Raw genomic sequence first — 24,149 nt, 5'->3', positions numbered from 1 at the left:
ATGGGAGGAAATCCACACAAACACAGGGAGAACATACAAACTTCTTGCAGATGTTGCTCTAGACATGAATTGAACCCAGGACTCCAGCGCTTCAAAGTTGCAGTGCTATCCACTGAGCCACTGTGTTGTCCCAGGTGACAACCGATTCTGTGGCTGACAGCTGTTTTCAAATGGAGCATTAGCTCTTAGCCACAAATCAGTTGACATGCTTGTGTGGAGACGTCAGGTAAAGATTGGACACTCTTACGTAGTTTATGCGACTGAAAAAAGACATTTATCCATAAAGTTCAACCAAGGAATGGGAAAGGTCATGACTGAAGGGGCAACTGAAGGAAATGAGCATTCTAAACATTTTTTTTTTTAAGCATCAATGGTATTTTGCTGTATAATGGCAAATGCATCTAAGCCATTTTTGAAGCTGTCAGCTGTTGCGTTGAGGTCTTTCTCTTTGGCTTGGAGCATAGTTCTCTAAAATGATTTTTTAAGGAGCCTCCTCCTACCATTTATCTGGCCCAGTGTGTAGCTGCTATTTTCTTGGAATTTAACCAGTTTGTATTGTGAGAGAGTTGAGTTTCCTGGATCCCATGTCCAAAGCTAATTCACTTTTTTATCATTCCTGTGTCACAACTAAAGTCATAACCCATTATTGTGCCCATAGTGGGAGAAAGGGAGGTAAGGAACAGAGTGCATAATGCACCAAAAATCCTCTACTGCTGGCTTGACATAAAATGATGTAAAGCGGATCTGTCACAATGTACAAAATGCTAAATGCCATATATTGTTTATGAAATATAAAAAAAAAACAAAACAAAACTTGAGAGTCTTCAGTAGTTGATACCTTTTTTTTTTTTAATGGCTCACTCATAATGATGACAGGTTACAAGCTTTCGGGATATCTCAGATCCCTTCCTCAGGTATAGTTTAAAAACAATTTCTGAAGGATGCATGTTTATGCAAAAAGAGACACATAGGAATAGAATGTTAGGTGGGAGGGTGGATGGTGCTACATACAAGTAAACAATTCATCAGTTCACAGGGCTCTTATCAGTTCAATGACTGGTCTTTATGGCTGCTTTTGATCAGTGATGAGACTGCTTGTTCCTGTAGAAGGCCATAAACCCGTGTGACAGATTCAACCCCTCCTGGAGTGTGTTGAACAAAGTCATCAATTTGTATTCATAATTTTTTCTCTCTTTCTTGGATTTGAAGTTTCTTCTTAAAACCAACATTTTCATGTCATTGATGTTATTATGATCTTGATTGCAAAAGTGTTTTGGCACGGGGAGGTCCATTCTTAGCACTGAAATTGTTTGGCGGTGTGAATTCATTCGCATTCTAAGTTTCTGACCAGTTTCACCTACATACAGGCCCCCATTGGGACATTTGGTGCATAATATTAAATGCACCATGTTGGGTGTGGTGCAGGTGTAGGTTCCTGGGATCTTGTAGTCCTTGTTAGAATTGGGAATATTTCATATCCACTGGCTAACACGGTACAAAAATATTTTTTCCTTATATATCGTTTATTAGCTCTTATTCTTCAATAAAGGTTCCTGCCCACTTGGGGAATCAGAGCTAGTTAACAGATAATCTTCCAGGGGCTATATCTTTTGAATGTGTGGACAGAGTTTAAGGATAAAAATCTAATTAAATAGTAAGAAAATAAAGTTTTAAAAAAATATTAAAATCAAAATGTTCAAATCTTCTCCCTTTTCCTAGACTACATATAAAACAAAAAAAATTACGAAACGCATAGGCTTTTGTTATCCCTCTGTCTGAAAACTGCATTCTACAATTTCATAAAAATATTTTTTCCTTTATGGTGAACATCATAAAAAATTCCGCCTCTGTTTTGCCTCTGTTTAAAAAACAGAGAGGACACTCCAGATTTACAGTTTATGAGCGAAAAGACACCAGAAGTGACCCCCAGAGTGACTCTCCCAATCATAGGAGCTACTGGGACATAGTTGGGATCACCAAATTCCCTATGTACTCGGTACCGCTTATATATTCCCTCTTCACCAACCGCTGTGCAGTCACGTCTGGGATACTAATACTCTCTACACCCTCTGATAAATTCTTTGAGGGGTGCAGTCTTCAAAATCAGGTCACTCCTTTGGGGAATCCACTTTTCTGGTACCTTGCAGGGTCTACAAACATGGCGTTGAGATACTAAACATCTGAATCTGTACTCCAAAAGCCGCATAGCGCTCCTTCCCTTCTGCGCCTTGCTGTGCGCCCAAACTGTAGTTTATGCCACATGTATGACACTGGTGTAACCAGGATAACGTACGTAATGTCATATGTGGGTATAAACTGATATTGGCGCACAGCCGGGTACAGAAGGAAAGAAGGCTTATTTGGTTTTTGGAGCACAGACTTAGATGGTTTGGTTTTTGGATGCCATGACACTTTTGCAGAGACCCTAAAATTGCCCTTACAAAATGGGGTCACTTCTTGGGGAATTCCAGTTTACTGGCACCTCCAGGGCTCTGCAAAAACAACATGGCACCCAGAAAGTCCCTCTAAATCTTTACCCCAAAAGCTAAAAAGTGCAGTGCTCCTTCCCTTCTGAGCCCTGCTGTGTGCCCAAGCAGCAGTTTACACCCACATACATAATTTTTTGCCCCTCGGGATGGCCCCTTAATAGCTTTAGGAGTGCAAGTCTCTGACAACACAAAATGGGTGCAACGTATTGGGCACCGAAATGGGCCATTTTTAAAATTTTTTTATTTTTTGGGAAGCATTTTTGGTCTCAAAATCATAATACCCCTTGACAGGTGTAGTTTCTAAAATGGCGTCACTTTTGAGGAGTTTCCATTGTATTGATACTTTAGGGGCTCAGCTAATGCGACATGGCACCAGAAAACTATTCCAGCAATATCTGCCCTCCAAAAGCCAAATAGTGCGCTTTCCATTCTGAGCCTCACCATGTTCCCATACAGCAGATTATGATCCCATATGGGGTATTGCCGTGTTCAGGAGAAATTATGTAACAAACTATGGAATTCTTTAACGACTTGCAAAAATTTTAAATATGGCGCTAAATGGACAATTTATTTATAAGTTTTCATTATTACGTTACAATGTTAATAAAATCTGTGAAACAACTGTGAGGTCAAAATGCTCACCCTACCCCTAGATAAATTCTATGAGGGGTGTAGTTTCCAAAATGGGGTCACATTTAGGCAGGTTCCACAGTATTGGTACTCTAGGGGCTCTGCAAATTCAAAATGGCACCTGAAAATCCACCCTCCAAAAGCCAAATGGCACTTTTTCCATTCTGAGCCCCGCCATGTTCCCATACAGCAGATTATGGCCACATATGGGGTATTGCCGTGTTCAGGAGAAATTGTTTAACAAACTGTGGGGGGCTTTTACTCCTTTAACCCCTTGTGAAAATGAAAACTTTGGGGATAAAGTGATATTTTAGTAATTTTTCATTTACACATTCCAATGTTAGTAAAATCTGTGAAACAGCTGTAAAGGCAAAATGCTCACTATACCCCTTGATGAATTCTGTGACGGGTGTAGTTTCTAAAATGGGGTCACTTTTGGGCGATTTCCATTGTTTTAGTACTCTGAGGGCTCTGCAAATGAGACATGGCGCATTAAAACTATTCCAGTAAAATCTGCTGTTCAAACACCCAGTGTTGCTCCCAGGGCCGGCGTCAGCGCACGGCATAGTCGGGCAAGTGCCGGGGCCCACAGAGCCTCTGGGGGCCCCCCGGCACTTGCCTGTCACGATTTCAGCTCATTGGCGTCCGTCCGCCGATGAGCTGGAATACATACGTGATTAAAGCAGGAGCTGTGAGTTCAGCTCCTACTTTAAAGCTCCGGCCCGGCTTGCGTGTGTAGGCGCGATGACGTCATCACGCCTACACACGCAAGCCGGGCCGCAGCTGAGCAGGAGCTGAACTCACAGCTCCTGCTTTAATCGCGTATGTGACTGGAGAGAGAGAGCGGAGAGAGGAGCGTCGGGGGAACGATGGAAGGTGAGTGATGGAAGGTGAGTGTGTTTGTTTTGTATTAAATATAAAGGTGGAACATAATGAAGGGGGCCCATGAAACTGGGGGGCAAATGAAGGGGAGGGGGGAACGGCATGACACTGGAGAACATGAAGGTTGTGGGGAGAGAACGGCATGAAACTGGGGACAAAGATGGAGGGGGCCCAATGAAACTGGGGGGCAAATGAAGGGGAGGGGGGAACGGCATGACACTGGGGCAGATGAAGGGGAGGAGAACAGCATGACACTGGGGCAGAGACGGGGGACATGAAACTGTGGGCAGATGAAGGGGGAGAACGTGATGAAACTGGGGACAGAGATGGAGGGGGGGACATGAAACTGGGGGCAAAGGAAGGGTGTATATGAAACTGGGGGAGAGATGGAGGGGGGGCATATAATTTACGGGTGACTGTAGGAGGATTGTACTGTGTGGGAGCACATGATAAATGAATGAGAATGGGTGGAATCAACAAAAGTGGGTGGAGCCAAATTTGCCACGGCGCGCAGAGCGCGCCGCACATTTTGCTCCTCTTTCTTCTCTTTAAAAATTGGGAGGTATGGCGTTGGTGACGCCACACTCCTGCATGACGTCACTCGCTTCATCTGCGATGCACAGTGTCTAGACTCGCCCGCCTCCTTTACAAGGGGGTCCACTGAGGCTCTGTCGCCCAAGGGCCCATAAGAACCTGGAGCCAGCCCTGGTCGCTCCTTCCCTTCCATGCACTGGCGTCTGCCCAAAAATCAGTTTACACCCACATGTGGGGTATTTCTGTGAACGGGAGAAATTTCATAATAAACTGCCAGATGCATTTTCTCTTTTAACCCTTTGTGAATGTGTTAATTTTAGGTCTAAATGCATGTATTAGTGAAAAAAAGTAGATTTCTAAATTTCGCCTCCATATTATTTTTATTCTTATGAAATGCTTAAAGTAACCCTTTACAAACATCCCAAATGCTGTTTTGCATTATTTGAGGGGTGCAGTTTTGAAAATGGCTTGATTTACGGGGGTTTCTATTATATAGGCCTTTACAATTCCTTTCAGAACTGAAGCGGTCCCAAAAGAAATTAGTTTTGGGAATTTTTTTGGAAATCTGGAAAATCGCTGTTACACTTGTAAGCCTTGTAACGTCCAAAATAAATTAAAAGACAATCAAAAGATGATGCCAATATAAAGCAGAGATATGGTAGGTAATATTTATTCTTGTATTTGGGTGACTGCCTGAAAAGCAGAGCACATTTTGAAAATTGCAATTTTTTCCAAATTTCCATCAAACTTCCAAAAAACTTTTTTTTTATTTTTTTATAAATAAATACAAAAATATTGATTAGTGTTTACCACTAACATGAAGTATAATGTGTTACGAGAAAACAATCTCAAAATCACTTGTAAGTTAAAGCGTCTCAAAGTTATTGCCATTTAAAGTGACACATGTAAGTTTTGAAAAAAGAGGCCTGGTCCTTAATGCACTTTTGGGCTGTGTCTCTAAGGGGTTAATGACTAATCCTTAGTGATTCAAGCCTCTTGTGACATGTTCTCTTCACCTTTTTGGTTTCAACAGAGGTGGTAGCTTATCTTTTTATGAATTCTAAACAAGAGCAGGGAGTCGAGTGTTGTTCAGGATTTTGTAAAAGCTGGGATTGTGTTTATGAAAATACAACTCGCTGTCAACACTTCTCCTGTAGTGTATTGGTTTTTAATGGTGGTATTTCTTGTCAAATTTTCATTGCAGAAGGATCGTTTCTGTGTGTATGAAGAATACTGCAGCAATCACGAGAAAGCCCTGAGGCTGCTCATGGAGCTAAACAAAGTCCCAACTGTCCGAGCCTTCCTGTTGGTGAGTCTCATACATCCAGGGTTTGCCCTGGTCTGCTGCAACTTCTAGTTCCCCATTCCCTTTCCCTGTCATTTCCTTTGCCCAAGCTGTTATGGAACTAGGTTCTGAGTTATTCCTAAAAACATGATAGATGCAGGGGTTTGAATGTTGGGAGTGGAGACCCCATTAATGAAACCACCTTCAAGATTGTTTTCTTAAGTTTTTTAGTTTTATTGGATTAGATAAAGCAAACAAAAACACAGCGAAAACTACATTAGTAATGTAAAAAAATAGCATGTACATCAATTTTGAGACAAAAAAACAATACAACAATATAAACATTCAAAGAGGCTGGGAAGTGCACAGAAACGTCTAGACTACTTCCGCTTTAGAGAATATGGGAGGGGGGTAAACAAAACTCATGGCCATAGGGCCACTGCAAGCTGTGCAACTGGAAATGGAAGGAAGGAAGTCAGAAATGCAGAGAAAAGGTTAGGAAGGGAAAAGGAAGAAAGGAGAGAGAGATAAAAAAAAACAAAAAAACGAGTGGGTTGGAGGGGCGTTATGGGTAAGTATGAATGATTACCAAGATGAGAGACTGTATTAACCTCTCAATCCAGCAGGGGGTCATGTAAGGGATACATAGAAGGGAACTAAGCCAGATGGGTTCTGAATTCTGATATTGAGATGAGTAAAAACAGGTTTTCCTGAACTGTTGACCTCATTGTTGAGGGGAGCCGTAAGGTCCTTCGTGCGCTACACCTCCTTTACTGCCGTACCCTCCTGTTATTATTTTTATATAGTGTCATGTGATCTATATTACTACATACTCATTGTTCTCAGGCTGATGATCCTCTTAACTTGCCTTTACTGGTTCATGGACATTGCAGGGTCTTATCTCTGTAATATAAGCAAATGGTAATGGTCAGGGCTGCAGTGGGTAGCACACAGTGAAATAACTGCCATTATTATAGGCACTAAATATTGTGATGAAACGCATATTGGTAACCAGATTTGGGTGACCTCATTGTAACTGACCACACTGATCCTAATATTACATTATATCGGTCCAGGAGTCATATTGTTATGTGGCTACCAACGTCACAAGGCTCCATGTTACTGAAGTGATGTTCCATCTTTTTGTTGATTCTTTGTCTTTCACAAATTCTGCTATAGTTGCTTGCAAGATATGATAAGTGGCACAGTGCAACCTGGAGCATACTTTATCAGCATTACCCAACTAACCAGATTCCATCTCTTCTAGGAATCTGGCTGGTGTGGCTTAAGCGATGTTTTACACTGTTGTTAATATATAATGCTGTATGCGACCATTATGTCTAGGCGAAGGCCTCTTGTTTATGAGCCTGTATCTGGGTGGAAAGTTTTATTTATAATCTCTGCCTGTTGTCTGACAAGAAAAGAGATGTGCGACCTTTATACAGTCATTACTTCTGATCTGATTATATGGTTTCTATTAGAGTTGCATGTTACTGGGCGGCCGCAAGACGACAGATATCCCCCTGGAGGGCTACCTACTGACTCCCATCCAACGGATCTGCAAGTATCCACTATTACTGAAGGTAGGACACCAAGATGTGTTTCTGTGAGCACTGATGTAGAGATCTGGGTGTGGTAAAGTGAGAGGAATCCCTTTAATACAGTTACTCAGCTTCTATTGGGTTAAGTCTTCACAGACCATAGTGACACAGCTGCCAGCTTCCCCATTGCTGCAGTATCTGGCTTATGGTGAAATGTGGGTGTAGCTTATTTTCTGTGTGTGTTCTGTTCAGCAGATGACATTCAATGACTAGGCTAGTGACACATGTGTAATAAGGAAATACCCAGGGATTTTCTCATTTACCTTCTCTGACTGCCCCCCAAGGCCCTTCATAATGAGGGTGAATATGTTGTAATTCTCTAGGAGATGAATCAAGGATGTTCTAACTTTTATAAATAAATCACAGGAAATGGTTTTGGATTCCATAATGGATGAATTTTTTGAATCTCTGTTTGTTCTGCCGTGTGGCACTAACACAACTGTATTTATCAATGCTGATATTCCAGTTTGTCACATGCCATTCACCATAGACTATGCCAAATAACAAGGAGGAAACAATCAGGAGATTTAGGAGGAACTGGAATTCTTGGAATCTGGCTGGTGTGGCATCTGTGTGTTTTTTTGTTTTTTTTATTTGCCCCTTGAAATTTTCTGTTCTTTTTGTCTAAGCTACAACAATGACTTGCTGGCTTTGAAATTTTCTGGATTTGTGGTTTGGAATATGCACACATGGAACACACAATGCACTAGGTACGGGAGAAAGTTAATTAAAATCATGTGATTTATTATAGGAACTGGCAAAGAGAACCCCAGCAAAACACCCAGACCACCAGCCAGTCCATAGTGCTCTGCAAGCCATGAAAACTGTGTGCACCAACATAAATGAAACCAAGAGGCAGATGGAAAAGCTCGAGGTTTTGGAGCAGTTGCAGTCCCACATAGAAGGTTGGGAGGTCTGTAACATATACATAAGTTGGAAAAAGTTGTCCTGTGCACTGCCCATGCACTACAGAGTAAGAAAAGATACTGAGCAGTATCCATATATACTCAATAGAAACTGATAGTGAGTAGAGATGAGCGAGTATTATTAGATTGAATACCTCCCCTGCATAGTAATTCCCTGGCACTTTTTTTTACACCAATAACTATGTAGGGGAGGTATTCGATCGAATACTGATCGCTCATCACTATTAGTGAGAATTACACCCAGCATACAGAATAAGAAAAGTGATACTGTGCAATATCCATATATGCAGTGGAGGAAAAGTAGTACTGTGCAAGCGTCTATATATAGTGAAAAGCAGCTGATTTTGACAATTGCATCCAACATATACAGTAGAATAAAGGAAGTAGTAGTGTGCAGTGTCCATACATAAGGCAAATACATTATGCATACAAAACAAGAGAAGTGTCACTTTGCAGTGTTCATATTTACAGTATAAGATCAGATGCTGAAAATGACATCAGTGCTGCAAGTCATTACTGGATTGTGTACTGTCCAAATATACAGGATGATAGCAGATATTGAGAATACAGGACAAGAAAAGTGACAGTGTCGCTAGAAAAGTGACACTGTCGCTATATATAGGATAAGCGTTTTATACACAGAATAACACTCAGGCCAGAAGTTTTATTGTGCAGCTTCTATATATCCAGAATAAGGGCCATTATGTGGGAGTGAAAGTGGTATTGTGTATTGTCAATATAGCAGTGAGTTGTCTAACCTCTCCAATGCTCTGTTATGTTCAGGCAGTTTCATTAGGATATTTTGATCAAAGTATCATGGTAACAGTTGCTTTCTTTTGAGTACAGGGCTCGAACCTGACAGACATCTGTTCTCAGCTGCTCCTTCAGGGGACGCTGCTTAAGATATCCGCCGGTAATATTCAGGAACGCATGTTCTTCTTGTTTGACAGTCTGCTGGTTTATTGCAAGAGAAAATCCAGGTGAGAAAGGATTATGCTATGTCATTTCTAGTCCTCCCCATACTAGAGCTGGGCAGTGAATCGAAAATAATGGAAACAAATTGTCAATCCGGATAAACAATGTGAATTTTTTGCCCGTTGGTTATTTCAGGTTGGTTATTGCATAATTTGCGAGCCTTTGTCACCAGTTTCATTCGGACTGAACACGTCTAAACCAGAACCACTAATTAATTAATATATTCTGGGGTCTCTTTAGAATTAGCATAGGCCTATGATAGGTGAGCAAACATAAACAAAAAAGTGTTTCTTACCTCCCCTGGGCTCTGGTGCTGATCTTCGACTTGTTCTAAACTCCTGGATCACAAATCACAATCACAATAACACCATCATAATTCCACGTATAGCTTTGCAACACAATGCCATGTATAGCTGAGACCCAATCACAGACCTCAGCGGTCCCTGGCGTCATGCAGCAGGCCTGTAGAAGACGAGAAGTGCCAAAGCGAGTGCCATCAAATGCAATCAAAATCGAGGTAACTTACCCGGTAATCGTGGTTTTGAGTACATTCCATTTCCATTTGTCTTTGAAGAGTACCGTATTTTTCGGACTATAAGACGCACTTTTTTTCCCTCAAATTTGGGGGGAAAAGAAGGGTGCGTCTTATAGTCCGAATGTGGCGCCTGGCATCCGCTGTAATAGAGAGGCGGAAGCCGGCAAGTGATAGACGCCGGCACAGGTGCCGGGGCCTGCAACATCGCTGCGCTCCTCTGCCCTGCATGAAGCCAGCAGCGGCGATGCTATTCCGCTCCTCCGTCCCCCCGCCGCTGGCTTCCTGCAGGGCAGAGGAGCGTAGCGATGTCTCAGGCCCTGGCACCTGTGCCAGCGTCTCCCTCGCCGGCATCCGCCTCTCTAGTACAGCGGATGCCGGGTCAGTATCGGTGGCCCCTTCTCCCCCGGGGCCAGTCCCCACCGGCCCCGTACCTGTGAAGTTGCAGGCCGGCTCCTGTGCGGCGATATCGCAAGAGCCGACCTGTTCGGGTGACAGTCGGGAGCCTAATGAGGCTCCCAGGCCTGTCACTGCTATATTAGTATTGCGGCTGGGTCTATGACCAGCCGTAATACTAATATACAGAATGTCCCATAGACGGCAATACAGTTGTATTGCCGTCTATGGGACTTGCAATCAAGTGACCGCAGGTTCAAGCCCCCGGGGGGGAATAAAATAGTAAAATAAAAAAAAAATAAAAAGCTTTAAAAATATGTAATAAAAATATGAAATAAATAAAAGTTCTAAATCACCTCCTGTTCCTAGAATATATATATAAAAGTAGAAAATCATATATCATAAACCGACGGGTTTTTTTTCAATAAAAGGTGATCTAAGAAATAGATATTCCCCAAAATGGTATAACTAAAAAGTACTTCTGGCCCCGCAAAAAAAAAAAAACACTCTATGCATCCCCGTACAGCTGCAGGGTCACCTGTCAATGTGGCATTGCAGCTGTTGCAAAACTACAACTCCCATATATTAAATATTTTACCAGTTTTTGCTTCAAAATTTTTTTTTCCCTATTTTCCTCCTCTAAAACCTAGGTGCGTCTTATAGTCCGAAAAATACAGTATAAGTAAAACAACCCATACAAACACAGATGGATCATACAAACTCTATGCAGATGTTATTCTTAGTAATATTCAAATACAGGACCCCAGTGTTGCAAGGTGACAATACTAACCACTCACTGGCAGCTGCCTATCCGCTATAAAGGAGCATTCAAACCATGCAATTGCTGCAGTTAAAACGGCATCAGTCCGGCATCAGCAAACAATGCATATGATTTTCACCTGGGTTTTGGTGTAGTTTTTGTGCATTTTACATGTGAAACATTTGAAATAAGTGGTGAACCTATAAAATTAAGAAACTGCAAGAAAACTCATCCAGCCTTTTCATTCGCCTGTTTTAGTTAGTTTTAACTGTGTGCAAGTACACAGTGTGAATGCATTCTAAAGAGAAGTTGGGAGATCCCCATATATGGTACATTATCACCAGCTGACCCTCCAAAATAAGAGGCTTCTGTCAACTTTCATGTAATGTATACAGCCAACTTATAATTTGACACAAGTATTACTGCTACAGATGCTCAGGTTTGAGCAGGATTAGGTAAGGACATATGTGCAAGACCTTGAAAACATGGCTGTTTTCTTCTTCTCAAGAAGGAACCTCGCGTTCGTTGATCAAATGGCAATGCCACAACTTCATCCCATTAAATTTAATAGGACTGAGTTGCAGCATGGCAAATTGTCACCAACGGACGTGTCACTTCCTGATCCTAAGTGATCCATTGAAGTATGAGTTACACAAGACCTCAGTACACAGAGGATAATGACCTTGATTTTACAGTATATCTGGATAAGTCTGTGCTTTTTATATAATGAGCCAATCCTTGGTTGCATGGGGCTGACCTTGAAATTCGATCAGCCAACTTGTTTGTATATTTTTCTCAGTTTATTGTAGGGTATTGGCAGGGAACGACAAAGACACAGCTTTTTTTGTTGTTAATTACTTGTTACTCTTTCTGGCATGTACACTTTTTTCCTTCCAGGGTTGCTGGGAAAAAATCCACAAAGAGGACTAAATCCATCAATGGCTCCTTGTATGTTTTCCGAGGGAGAATCAATACAGAGGTCATGGAGGTGGAAAACATAGAGGATGGGACAGGTGAGAGCAATCACAGGCTCTACCTATAAAATTACTTATTTAGGGCTTGATTGCCAGATGTTAATGGGGTTATTCAGTTTTTTATTTTTTATTTTATTTTTTATAAATATGGGCCAAATAGCAGGATGCATGAATACGAAACATTTCTTAATATATCCTGTTTAAATTCTGCTCCCTTTATCTGATTTGTTTTTACTTCATTGACCACAGCGGTGACATTTCCATTTACAAAATCACTACCCCTCCCTGTGAGCAGTTCATCCAGCAAACAAAATGTCACAACAGCCTATGACCTCCTTGCAGCCTGGAGCCACTCATACTGATCTCTGTTGGAGTGATTTATTTCCTTGTCAGAGATGCGGAGGAGAGCTGTTTCATGGACTGAAGAATTAAGACACAAATCAGACCCTGTTGCATGGATGAAATTTGTACATGGGTGAAGGGAGGGGTGACAGAGAGTGAGAGAAAGCAAATGCATCATGGAAAATGTGTTTTATGTACAGATTCACTACATGTAAATAACAGTGATACAAGGACCAATAAGTAAAATAAAGCCAAGCCAAGCAAAGAGTGTTCAAGGGAATAGTGAGTATTCGTCACTGCTGTGGAGTTATTTGCAGTTAATTTTTGGAAGCTGGACAACCCCTTTAAGTCCTTGACAATAAACTTAATCCTGCCGTAACTCATGAAGGCATAACATCACTGTGCGTATTTCTGGGGCACATGGATTCATTTATGGTTCACAATCTGGTTATTGGTGGCTGTGTTATGACAGAGGATCAGATCAGCTTAGTCCTTAGCTTCTCCTTGATCTCTCCTGACCTGTTGCTGCCTTGGTTAACCTTTTCACAGATTTGAACACCTAGGGTTGGTGCGTTTTTGGTTCAAGTTCGGGTTCTCTCAATTGATTTGCAGGGGATTATATAAGCAGTTCTAAAAATTATAAAATAAGTGTTGATGGAGGAGGTGAGTTACTCTTAATGGTCACTTTTATGGAAGAGGTAATAGTGTTGTGTTTTTTTGTTTTTTGGATCATTCTCATATCACTTTTAGTCCCGGAAGAAGTGTTTAGCTGTGTTTGAGCTAAGAGTGGTAACAATGTGCCCTGTATATGCTGTATTCTTATATATTGACTCCATATAGCAGGTCCTCTATGCTATCCTCATGGCAGCTTCTAAACATCAAAATCTGCGGTGTCACCAGATCCACATCTAGTATAGTTGCAATAGATGAGGTAGATTACAGTAACAAAGCTGCTCCCCTGATATCTAAAAATATCTAAATTCCATCATTCAATAAAATTTGTACATCCTCAAGCTACAATAGACTAAAACTGTTTGCATATAGGAAACATTGGGATAATGAGATTGATGGTAGTAGTTGTAGATAGTGATGTAATTGAAGCTTGATATCCCCACATACAGATTGTTTCCAGAGAGCTGACATGTTTTGTGATGTTTTCTGTTAGGCCAGGGTATTTATGCCATGAAATTAGAGTCTTAGGCCACATCTAATGATCTGCAGTCTCCTCTTCTCAGTCAGTTCTTCAGGTGGTAAGAGAAGGATGCAGAGGCTTACACAAACTCTGTGTTACACTTGTTCTGACTTTCTTATTTTCTTGGCAGCGGATTATCACAGTAATGGTTACACTGTCACCAACGGCTGGAAGATTCATAATACAGCCAAAAATAAATGGTTTGTCTGCATGGCAAAAACTCCAGAGGATAAGCAAAAATGGATGGATGCCGTTCTGAAAGAGCGAGAGCAGCGGGAAAGTGAGTATATCCTGCAGATTATTACTAAAAGCTACAGTACCTTGTGAAAGTATTCATACCCTTTGAACTTTTTCACATTTTGTAACTTTACAGCCACAAACTTATATGTATTTTATTGAGATTTTAAGTGATAGACGAACACAAAGTAGCAGATAATTGTGAAATGGAATGAAAATGATACAAGGTTTTCAAAATTTTAATCAAAGAAAAACATCTGAAAAGTGTGACATGCAAAAGTATTTATCATGTCACACTTTTCAGCATCTGGAGACTCCAGAAGTGGACCTATTTGTCAATTAGCAAAATACAAAAGTTCCTCAGTTCTTTTCACTCAGTCTGAGAGAATTTTGTCTAGGAGTAGATGCCCTTTCTCACATTTGGGAGTTCATTCTGGCATATGCTTTCCCTCCAATTTCTTTACTCCCAAAGGTTCTACAGAAGATTATCAGGGGAATCTGAAGATCATTCTAATAGCCCAGTATGACCCAAAAGAGCGTGATTTGGGCTTTTAAACAATCTCAGAGTAGCAGATCTGCTGATGCTTCTGTTAGTCCCAGTCCTTCTACATCAGGGACTAATATTTAATCCACTTAGCAGCCTGGCTTCTGAAATCTCCATTTGAAATCAAAAGGACTGTCTCAGGCAGTTATTCAAATCTTCCAGATTGGGTGAAAGAAAAAAGTTATCCATGCTATCTACGATATGGTATGGAAGAAATTCCTTTCCTGATGCGGCAGTAGTGTTCCTGATGTCAACCATCCAAATGTAGCAAAAAAACTTTTTTTGGTAAAGGGACTAAAATTTATATTCTGAAGGTACAACTCTGCCCTTTTGAGCAATTTGCTGAAGTTAATATCAAAGAAGTGTCCTGAAAATCGGCTTTCTGGTTGCTATAACATTTGCCAGGAGAGTTAATGAAATCCAGGTCCTCTCTACCAGAGAACCCTTCCTAAAAATCTTAGATGACAGAATAGTATTCTATTCTGACCCTACCATTTTCCAAAAGTGATTTCCAATTTTCACATGTCTCAAGAGATCATTGTTCCTTCCTTTTGTCAACATCCATCTAATAGGAGGGTAGAATAATTTCTTACATTAGGAAAAGATAGTTCTTCTTACATCTATCTTGAAGCCTCTTCCGACTGGAGAAAGGATGCGATTCTTTTTATTGTTTTGTGGCCCTAACAACGGCAAAAATCAAAAGTCCCTTGGCAGTTAGATTAAAATGCAATTTATAAGGCCTATCTGTGTCAGGGTTTATCTCCCAAAAAACACCTTAAAGGGGTTGTCCTATCACAAGGATCCTATCTATTCTGTTAATTTATGTGGATTTAAAACTTTTCCTAAATGCATTGCTTTATCAAAACTGCTTTGTTTGGCCGCTATCTTTATTTACTCACTTCGTCACTCCGTTTCTATGGCCCTTGGGATTATCTGCTCATTTGTCAAGTGATGTAGCTGCCTGCTCTCAGGGGGGAAGGGAGGGGCTGGGAGAAGCTCTGAGCTGTGTTAGGGGCTCAAGACCCCTGATGTATGCCTAATACATAAAGAATTCATAAAGAAGTGTGCACGAGCTCGGAGAACAGACAGCCTTCTGCTGTGGTGATCAAACTGTTCTAAAGTTTAAATCACTGATGGGTTGTCACTCTAATAACTAGGGTTCATTGAGGGAGTAACTAATAAAATATAACTAAAAATATGTTCTAAAGTTTATTACATTCCACAGGTATTTATAGACAATAGGGCACATGAGCGAGCTGAACAGCAACATGCTAAGAACGTCACCCTAGTTCTAACTGGTTTGAACTGGTTCAAACCAATACTTGTTTCTAGCTTTAGAGCCTGGTAACCCGTATACACAGTCCTTCACAGCACATAGTTTCTTAGTTTAACCAGTTACTTGTGTAACAAACTACTAGTTTCTGTGAGAGAGAGCAGTCTCGGCCCCCACCTTTCTTCTGTCACATACACAATTTTTCAAAAGATATTTTAACCCTTCACATTTTCCCCATTTTTGACATTATTCTCATATCAGATGGGTACATTCATCTAACTCCCTAGATGCCAGACCTGCTGGATTCCCCATCTGATATTCCTATAATGTCTACCATTTATGTCTGTCTTTATCATAACATCGATTAGAACACATCAAAATTAACTTGAAAAAGCAATATATATGCAGTATAATCATGCCAATTTTACAATGGTTTGTAATATCACAGTTATCCATCCACCTATTGCCTTGAACCAATTAGCAGGATTCAAAAAGGAAAAAGTGTCTGACCACGAGCTATCTTCATTTTGCCCTACCTCCTTCTTGTACTCTTCCTCTAATTCTTGTTTTCCTTTAATATTACCTTCCGGATCGATATAATGGCAACAGGCAGATCCCACCACCTGACACAATACACCCTGGACCACAGTAATATAATCTAGTACCAGGGTGTGTTGGTTGGTGACTATGATCAACTGGTTTTGTACTGCTATGGTGGTATTAAGTACACCTAAGATACCCCATATTTGATCATCCAAGTAATCGGTGGCTTCTACCACTTGATCCCACATTATCACATTATCATTGGATAAACAAGGACTGTACTGACTATTTCGTTCTCTATATTCATTTGGACCAGGTTCCACTAATTGTAAGTCCTTTAAGAAAGCATAAAACAAGTAATGTCCATCTTTTCATTCTTGCTGTGATCCAGGAACCTTCTTACAATGGGAAGCGTGTATCCAAGTAGATTTTTTCCCTCTAGCTTGAATGGAGTGGCAGTTATCAACAACTCCAGAGGATAAATCTCTACCTTTGACAATTATATGTAATCTATCTGTATTCTTTGAAAGGATACTGTGGTCTGGGTGTGCACCTTCTGGGTGTCTTGACCACTTGACTCGGATTGTTCAGAACACAGATCACACATGCCTTCACATAAGCTCCTACCCTATTTCCACAACCTGGAACAAACCAGCACCTGTCCACTACTGACTCCATTGCATTCCTAGAGGCATGCACCTTACTATAGGCCAGAACTAACATCTGAGGATAGAGTGCCCTAGGCAGGCACACTCTCTCCAACTTTCCACAAACCATCAACACACTTTACACCAGCTTTCTGCCATCTGTGTACCTCCTCAGGGTCACAGTTTCTATGCAGGTCTTTAAGATCTATGTCCTTTACCTGTACTATCTTTACCACACCTCCTTTCTTTCTGGGCAGCAGGGCAGCCTTTTTCGCAACTGTATCAGCTCTGGCATTGCCTCTGCCTTCCTTTGTGTTTTCACTAGTGTGGACTTTCACTTTCACTATTGCATTAAGTCTTCCATTAATGTACAAACTATTTTCCATTTCTTAATAGGTCTCCCTTGAGCAGTCAGAAAGTTTCTGCTCCTCCACATCGGCCCATAGTCATGCGCTATACCAAAGGCATACCTGGAGTCAGTGTAGATGTTGGCTGTCTTATCTCACAAGCTTTACTCATAGCAATCAACTCTGCCTCTTGTGCTAACGTGTGGGGGTAGTGCTTCAGAACACAGAATATCTCTCTCACAGCACACAGCATATCCGGTTACAAACTTAACACCAGGCGTCGTGTACCTTGAGCCATCCACAAACATTCCAGTTCTGGATTTTGCAAGGATATATCTTGCTGCGTCTCAAACAGCTCTTCTTCTGTCATGGAGGAGAGAAAAAGTAAACTATCTTCCTCTACTCCCCCATTTGAATCATGAGACAACCGGATGTAGTGTCACACCGGCTGAAGTGTCACAGGGTTCAACGTTGTACACTTTGTTATTTGAAAGAAAATTGTAACACGAGGTCCATCCTTGTTTGCCTTGCCAAAGAAAGATGTCTCCTGTCTACCTGCATCAAGATACCATGTACATCATGTGGTGTCAGTACCATCAATGGGTAGTCAAGGACTATATCTGATCAGGTGTTTCCCAGACTCCCAATACCATCTGCATAGCTCTAGTGTAGGCATTCGGGTTGTTTTGTCCGCCTTGTGGCAGGACTGTCCACGTATACTGGACAGTGGTGGGGTGGGGTGAGCTCTAGGCAGTGCCCGTGAATGGAATGTAAAATGGAAACAGACACAAACGACATCGCTCACACTTTTTTTTTTTTTTAAATGATATAACCCATACTCAAGATACATTAGGAGCTGCTAGTCAGATCCTGTGGATTTTCCTTTCAAAAACTTCACTTAAATTCCCATAAAATATTTGTTTAATCTTTTCATGCTCTGGGCTGTTTCTGGCAGTGGAGAGGAGTGGGCCCTCTCCTCCCTCATGTCCAGTCTTTTAGTGAATACAATAGTTCAGGTGACGATAACAGACAGAACAATAAATTCACATAATATCGTACAAAAACATAATCACAACATCATATTCATGAATATTCTTAGCTATACATTGGCATCATACCTTAGTTTTCATTTAACCGTGGGTTAACCCTTTTCGTCAAAATCATTTTCCTTTAGAGACAACTGATATTATACCTAGACTACAAACCATGTTGACACAGACACAGGCCAGAGTTCACTCTGTAATTTAACTCTTCTGTGTTTTCCTAGACGCGCTGATTGTTGCCTTAAGGGCCATTTGCCAGACTTTTAACATTTTCTTCACTAGATTCCAATCAAAGTTTTTACCACTGTAAAACATCACGATATTCTTACACAAGGCTTAAAAGCCAAAGCCAAGCGCCATTACTCTGTCCTCCTCATCCTCGACCTCTCCTCTGCCTTTGACACAGTTGACCACTCCCTCCTGTTAAAAATTCTCTAATTCCTTGGTATCTCATACCTGGCCCATTCCTGGATCTTCTCATACCTCACCGACCGCACATTCAGCGACTCCCACTCACACACCACCTCCTCACCTCTCCCTCTCTCTGTAGGTGTCCCCCAGGGCTCCGTCCTAGGACCCCTCCTGTTCTCCATCTACATCCTTGGCCTTGGCCAACTCATAGAATCTCATGGCTTTCAGTACCACTGCTATGCCGATGACACCCAAATCTACAACTCTGGACCAGACATTACCTCCCTGCTGGCCAGAGTTCCAGATTGTTTACCGGCTCTAGCCTCCTTCCTCTCCTCCCGCTTTCTCAAACTCAACATGGAGAAAACAGAGTTCATCACCTTCAGCCCATCCTGTATGGCCCCTCCACCTGACCCATCTATCAAAGTTAATGGAACCCCACTTACCCCTGTCCCACAGGCCTGATGCCTTGGGGTAACCCTGGACTCTGACCTATCTTTCAAGCCACATATTCAAAGCCTCAACACCTCCTGCCGCCTCCAGCTCAAGAACATCCACCGAATCTGCCCCTTCCTCACCCAGGAAACTACCAAGATGCTCGTCCAGGCCCTCATAATCTCCCGCCTAGACTACTGCAACACCCTTCTCCATGGACTCCCAGCTAACACCCTTGCCCCCTCCAGTCCACCTTAAACTGCACTGCTCGCTTAATCCACCTCACCCCCCGATCTTCATCGGCTGCTCCCCTCTGCCAGTCCCTCCACTGGCTACCTATAGCCCAGCGAATTGAGTTCAAGCTACTAATGCTAACATACAAAGCCATCCACAACCTGTCCCCTCCATATATCTCTGAACTAATCTCCCGCTACCTGCCCACACATAACCTCAGATCCTCCAACGACCTCTTACTCCGCTCTGCTCTCATCCACTCCTCACACAACCGTCTCCAAGATTTCTCCTGTGCATCCCCCATACTCTGGAACTCCTTACCAAGACACATAAGACTGACCCCCACAATCACAGGCTTCAAGAAGGCCCTGAAGACTCACCTATTCAGGAAGGCCTACAACCTCCAATAACACTATCATCTCACTGACATCTGTACAGTCTCCCCCTCTCCTTCTGTCTCTACCCCTTTCCCTCATAGATTGTAAGCCCTTGCGGGCAGGGCCCTCTACCCCACTGTGCCAGTCGGTCATTGTTAGTATTATATCTACCTGTATATCCTGTGTATTGTATGTAACCCCCAAATGTAAAGCACCATGGAATTAATGGTGCTATATAAATAATAATAATAATAATTAATAATTAATAAATACTGGCATTGCTAATAACAGCTTACACTATACAATTACAAATTGAACCATATATTCATAATTTTCCATACATTATACCAGTGGTGTTACAATCTATCACTTATAGCTGACATCTTAGTTACCCGCCTTGTCTCATGCTCTCCTCCTCCACCTTCTTGCTAAGTTCTACCAAAGCATGTATACCTCTGCTGTATATAAGAGGGACACTGGGGCTGGAGAGCCTGACCTTCATTGTGATTTGTCCTGACCCTGATTAGGGGAAGGCAGACAGCTTCTAGACCAGGGGTGGGTCTAATTTTCCCATGGGGTCGCATAAGAAATTTAAACTATGCTAGAGGGCCGCACCATGGCAAATTTAGCTCCACCCACTTCTACGTTGACTCCGCCCATTCCCAATCATCTTTCCATGTGCCCCCACAAAGTATAATCCTCCTACAGTCACGGGTACATTATATGCCCCAACATTATAATGTTCCCTTCCAACTGCCCCACAGTATTAGGTCCCTCTCCTGGTGCCCCAGTTTAAACTGGTGGAAACTAGAGGAGACATGAAGGTGGGACAGCTGGAGGGGGACATTAACAGTGGGGGTAGTTGGAGGGGGGCAATAAATTGACAGCTGGAGCGGGACATGAAACTGGGGACAACTAGAGGAGGATATAAAAATCGGGAAGCTGGAAGCAGACATTAAACCGTAGGGGTAGCTGGAGGGTGACATTAAACTGGGGGCAACTAGAGGCAGACAGGTCCCCCTACAGCTTCCTCTACGGTTTAATGCCCCCTCCAGTTGTCCCCAGTTTAATGTACCCCCAGTTTAATTGCCCTCTTCATCTACCCCCAGTTTCATGTCCCCCCTCCATCTGCCATCTCTGCCCTAGTATAACATTCCCCTTCCATCTCTGCCCCAGGTTACTGTGAATAAAAAACAAAAGAGACACCGAGCACACTATATACTGTAGAATGTCTGATAAATTTTGGTGGAAATAACCAGAAGATTTAAAAGGACCAAATGGCCTCTCACCTGATGAGGTTGTGACAATCGCTCACAACTACGTTTGGGGTTTACCGTCAGGTGGAGGAGGCAGCACGTCTGATGGACACCAGCCAAGGCCAGGGAAGATAGAGTTTTCAATTAAATGGAAAGACGGCGCTCTCAGGTCACAACAGGATTTTATTCAAAAAGACAATGATGCACAACGCTAAAAAATCGCCGCGTTTCGGGCACACCTGCCCTTTCTCAAGTGCGTAACTAATTAGAAAATAGATAAAACAAGTATTCACTTCAACGTTTTTTTGGCCAGAGAAGCACTTAGGCCTAAGTTAAAATATACAATGAATTCAAAAAATAATACATGATTTATAAAACAATAGTAAAACAAATCTCATATACCAACCTTATCATTTAAAATACATATTATATTATTTTGATACATTCTACAGTGCAATCAATAAATAAAACCTCAAATTTCCTTTAAAAATTACTGTAATAAATCTCATCAGTCATTCAAAATATAAACAGTCACAAATCTATATAAACATAATAACAAGTAAATGTGCCAAATCATCTCAATCTCATGATAGAAAGCCATTGCATATCAGACGCTGATCGTTAGCATGCATCATTGTGTTGTTATTTATATCAATGTGGCTACCAATAATCCCTAGTTTACAACTACAGCAAAAAAGGGGGAGCATAGAGAAGGTAAGACTCTCTATGCTCCCCCTTTTTTGCTGTAGTTGTAAACTAGGGATTATTGGTAGCCACATTGATATAAATAACAACACAATGATGCATGCTAACGATCAGCGTCTGATATGCAATGGCTTTCTATTATGAGATTGAGATGATTTGGCACATTTACTTGTTATTATGTTTATATAGATTTGTGACTATTTATATTTTGAATGACTGATGAGATTTATTACAGTAATTTTTAAAGGAAATTTGAGGTTTTATTTATTGATTGCACTGTAGAATGTATCAAAATAATATGTATTTTAAATGATAAGGTTGGTATATGAGATTTGTTTTACTATTGTTTTATAAATCATGTATTATTATTTTTTGAATTCATTGTATATTTTAACTTAGGCCTAAGTGCTTCTCTGGCCAAAAAAACGTTGAAGTGAATACTTGTTTTATCTATTTTCTAATTAGTTACGCACTTGAGAAAGGGCAGGTGTGCCCGAAACGCGGCGATTTTTTAGCGTTGTGCATCATTGTCTTTTTGAATAAAATCCTGTTGTGACCTGAGAGCGCCGTCTTTCCATTTCATTGAAAACTCCAGGTTACTGTGAGACACACATACAGACAGACACACACAGACACACACAGACAGACACACACATACAGACACACACACACATACAGACAGACACATATAGACACACACATACACACACTCTCCACCCTGCATCTCACCTTACATCTCTCAGTATCTTATGACACACACCACATCTCCATCCTCTGCCGACACTAAGACACCCCCCTAGACACGCCTCCCTAGTCAATCTGTGCGGGCCGGTCTGAATCAGTCAGAGGGCCGGATATGGCCCGCGGGCCAGACTTTGCCCAGGTCTGTTCTAGACTGTCTTTTGTTACTGTCACTTTTCTTAGGACAACAGCAATCTCTGGCCAGATGTCCTTGTTTTCCACAATTAAAACATATTTCCCTCTATTCCTGTATCTGTCCTGCATAATCTAATCTCCATTGGTCCCAAAATTTATTATCAAACAGACCTGTCTTAGGAACTCCTGCTCTCTTAAGGATTTTTTTTTTTTTTTTTTTCTTGGGCAGCAACTTCTCTCTATTCCATCCCTATTAGTTCATATGGAGTGTACCATATCTCAGAGGGTCCCTTCCCCATACTGTCTGGTAGCTAGTCAGCCGTGAGCTTCCCACTCCTCTAGGGCAATTAAAACAATAGAGGGTCACTTTGACTTCTCGAGGGTCACTTTTGACTTCTCTTAGTGGGAACTCCCAAACAGTCACTCTGTTTTCATTGAACTAATTTGTGATGTGCAAGTCTCTGGCTTAGTGCTTAGGGCAAAACCTCATTCGGTTTCCACAGACTCAACTTTCTGTCTGTGTTCCTTTATCGAAACACCCCTGAAACACCCCAGATTAAGTATTTGACAAGACAAGGGCTTACCTTACAGCGCTGTTTTATTCATCTGAGGTCCTCCGGGCCCGTCTCCGAAATCAGTCGGTGAATGGATTGGTACACCATCGGCTGCACATTGAACAATTATCGATGCCCCAAGTTGTAGCGCCAATTTCTGTTAGGGGCTCAAGACCCCTGATGTATGTTGTCATAGGCCTAATTCATAAAGAGAGAGAGCAGTCTTGGCCCCACCTTTCTTCTGTCACATATACAATTTTTCAAAAGATATTTTAACCCTTCACAGCTGTTTGTGTCTTTTAACCCCATAGAGACACAGCCCAAAAGTGACTTAAGGATCAGGCCTCTTTTTTCAAAACTGACATGTGTCACTTTAAATGTCAATAACTTTGAGACGCTTTAACTTATACAAGTGATTCTGAGATTGTTTTTTCGTAACACATTGTACTTCATGTCAGTAGTAAATTTTCGACAATATGTTTTGTCTTTAATTATGATAAAATAGGAAATTTGGTGAAAATTTTGAAAAAAATGCAGTTTTCAAACTTTGAAATTTCAAGCCTTTCAAATAGAAAGTCATACTACCCAAATTTTTTCATAAATATAATTAACCATGTCTCATATTTATGTGGCAATCAAATTTTAAGCACCCTTTCATTTTTTTTCAGAAATTATAAGGCTTACAAGTCCAGCAGTAATTTTCCAAATTTTCAAGAAAATTTCCAAAACACATTTTTCAAGGGACTAGTTCAGTTCTGAAGGGAAATTGAAAGGCCTCTCTAATAAAACCCCCCAAAAGTCACCCCATTCTAAAAACTGCACTCCTGAAAGAATCCAAAACAGCAGTTAGAAAGTTTCTTAACCCTTTCAGCATTTCACAGCAATTACAACAAAATGGAGGTCAAATTTACATTTTTCAATTTCTGTCACTAATATATTCATTTAGCCCTAGAATTTACACATTTACTAAGGGTTAAAGGAGAAACTGCACCCCACATTTTGTTACACAGTTTCTCCCGAACACGACAATACCCCATATGTGCTGGTACCCTAATGTACGGGCACACAATCGCTCTCAGAACGGATGGAGCGCTAATTGGATTTTGTAGGCCAGATTTTGCTAGAATACTTTTCAGGCACCATGTCCCA

At 41.4% G+C, this 24,149-nt stretch overlaps 1 protein-coding gene across 1 annotated transcript in view; it reads left to right on the top strand.

The window, feature by feature from the left end:
- The window catches only part of PREX1 (phosphatidylinositol-3,4,5-trisphosphate dependent Rac exchange factor 1), a 314,753-nt gene that overhangs the window by 100,190 nt on the left and 190,414 nt on the right, over positions 1-24,149 (top strand). The window contains exons 4-9 of the mRNA XM_075276753.1: positions 5,740-5,844; positions 7,302-7,403; positions 8,173-8,334; positions 9,194-9,327; positions 11,908-12,023; positions 13,649-13,798. Coding sequence (XP_075132854.1) covers positions 5,740-5,844; positions 7,302-7,403; positions 8,173-8,334; positions 9,194-9,327; positions 11,908-12,023; positions 13,649-13,798 — 769 coding nt within the window. The remainder of the gene's footprint in view (positions 1-5,739; positions 5,845-7,301; positions 7,404-8,172; positions 8,335-9,193; positions 9,328-11,907; positions 12,024-13,648; positions 13,799-24,149) is intronic.

The sequence above is a fragment of the Leptodactylus fuscus genome, chromosome 6 (genome assembly GCF_031893055.1).
Source record: "Leptodactylus fuscus isolate aLepFus1 chromosome 6, aLepFus1.hap2, whole genome shotgun sequence".
Classification (NCBI taxonomy): Eukaryota; Metazoa; Chordata; class Amphibia; order Anura; family Leptodactylidae; genus Leptodactylus; species Leptodactylus fuscus.
The sequence above is the reverse complement of the archived record's forward strand: the minus strand, read 5'-3'. Positions and strand labels throughout refer to the sequence as shown.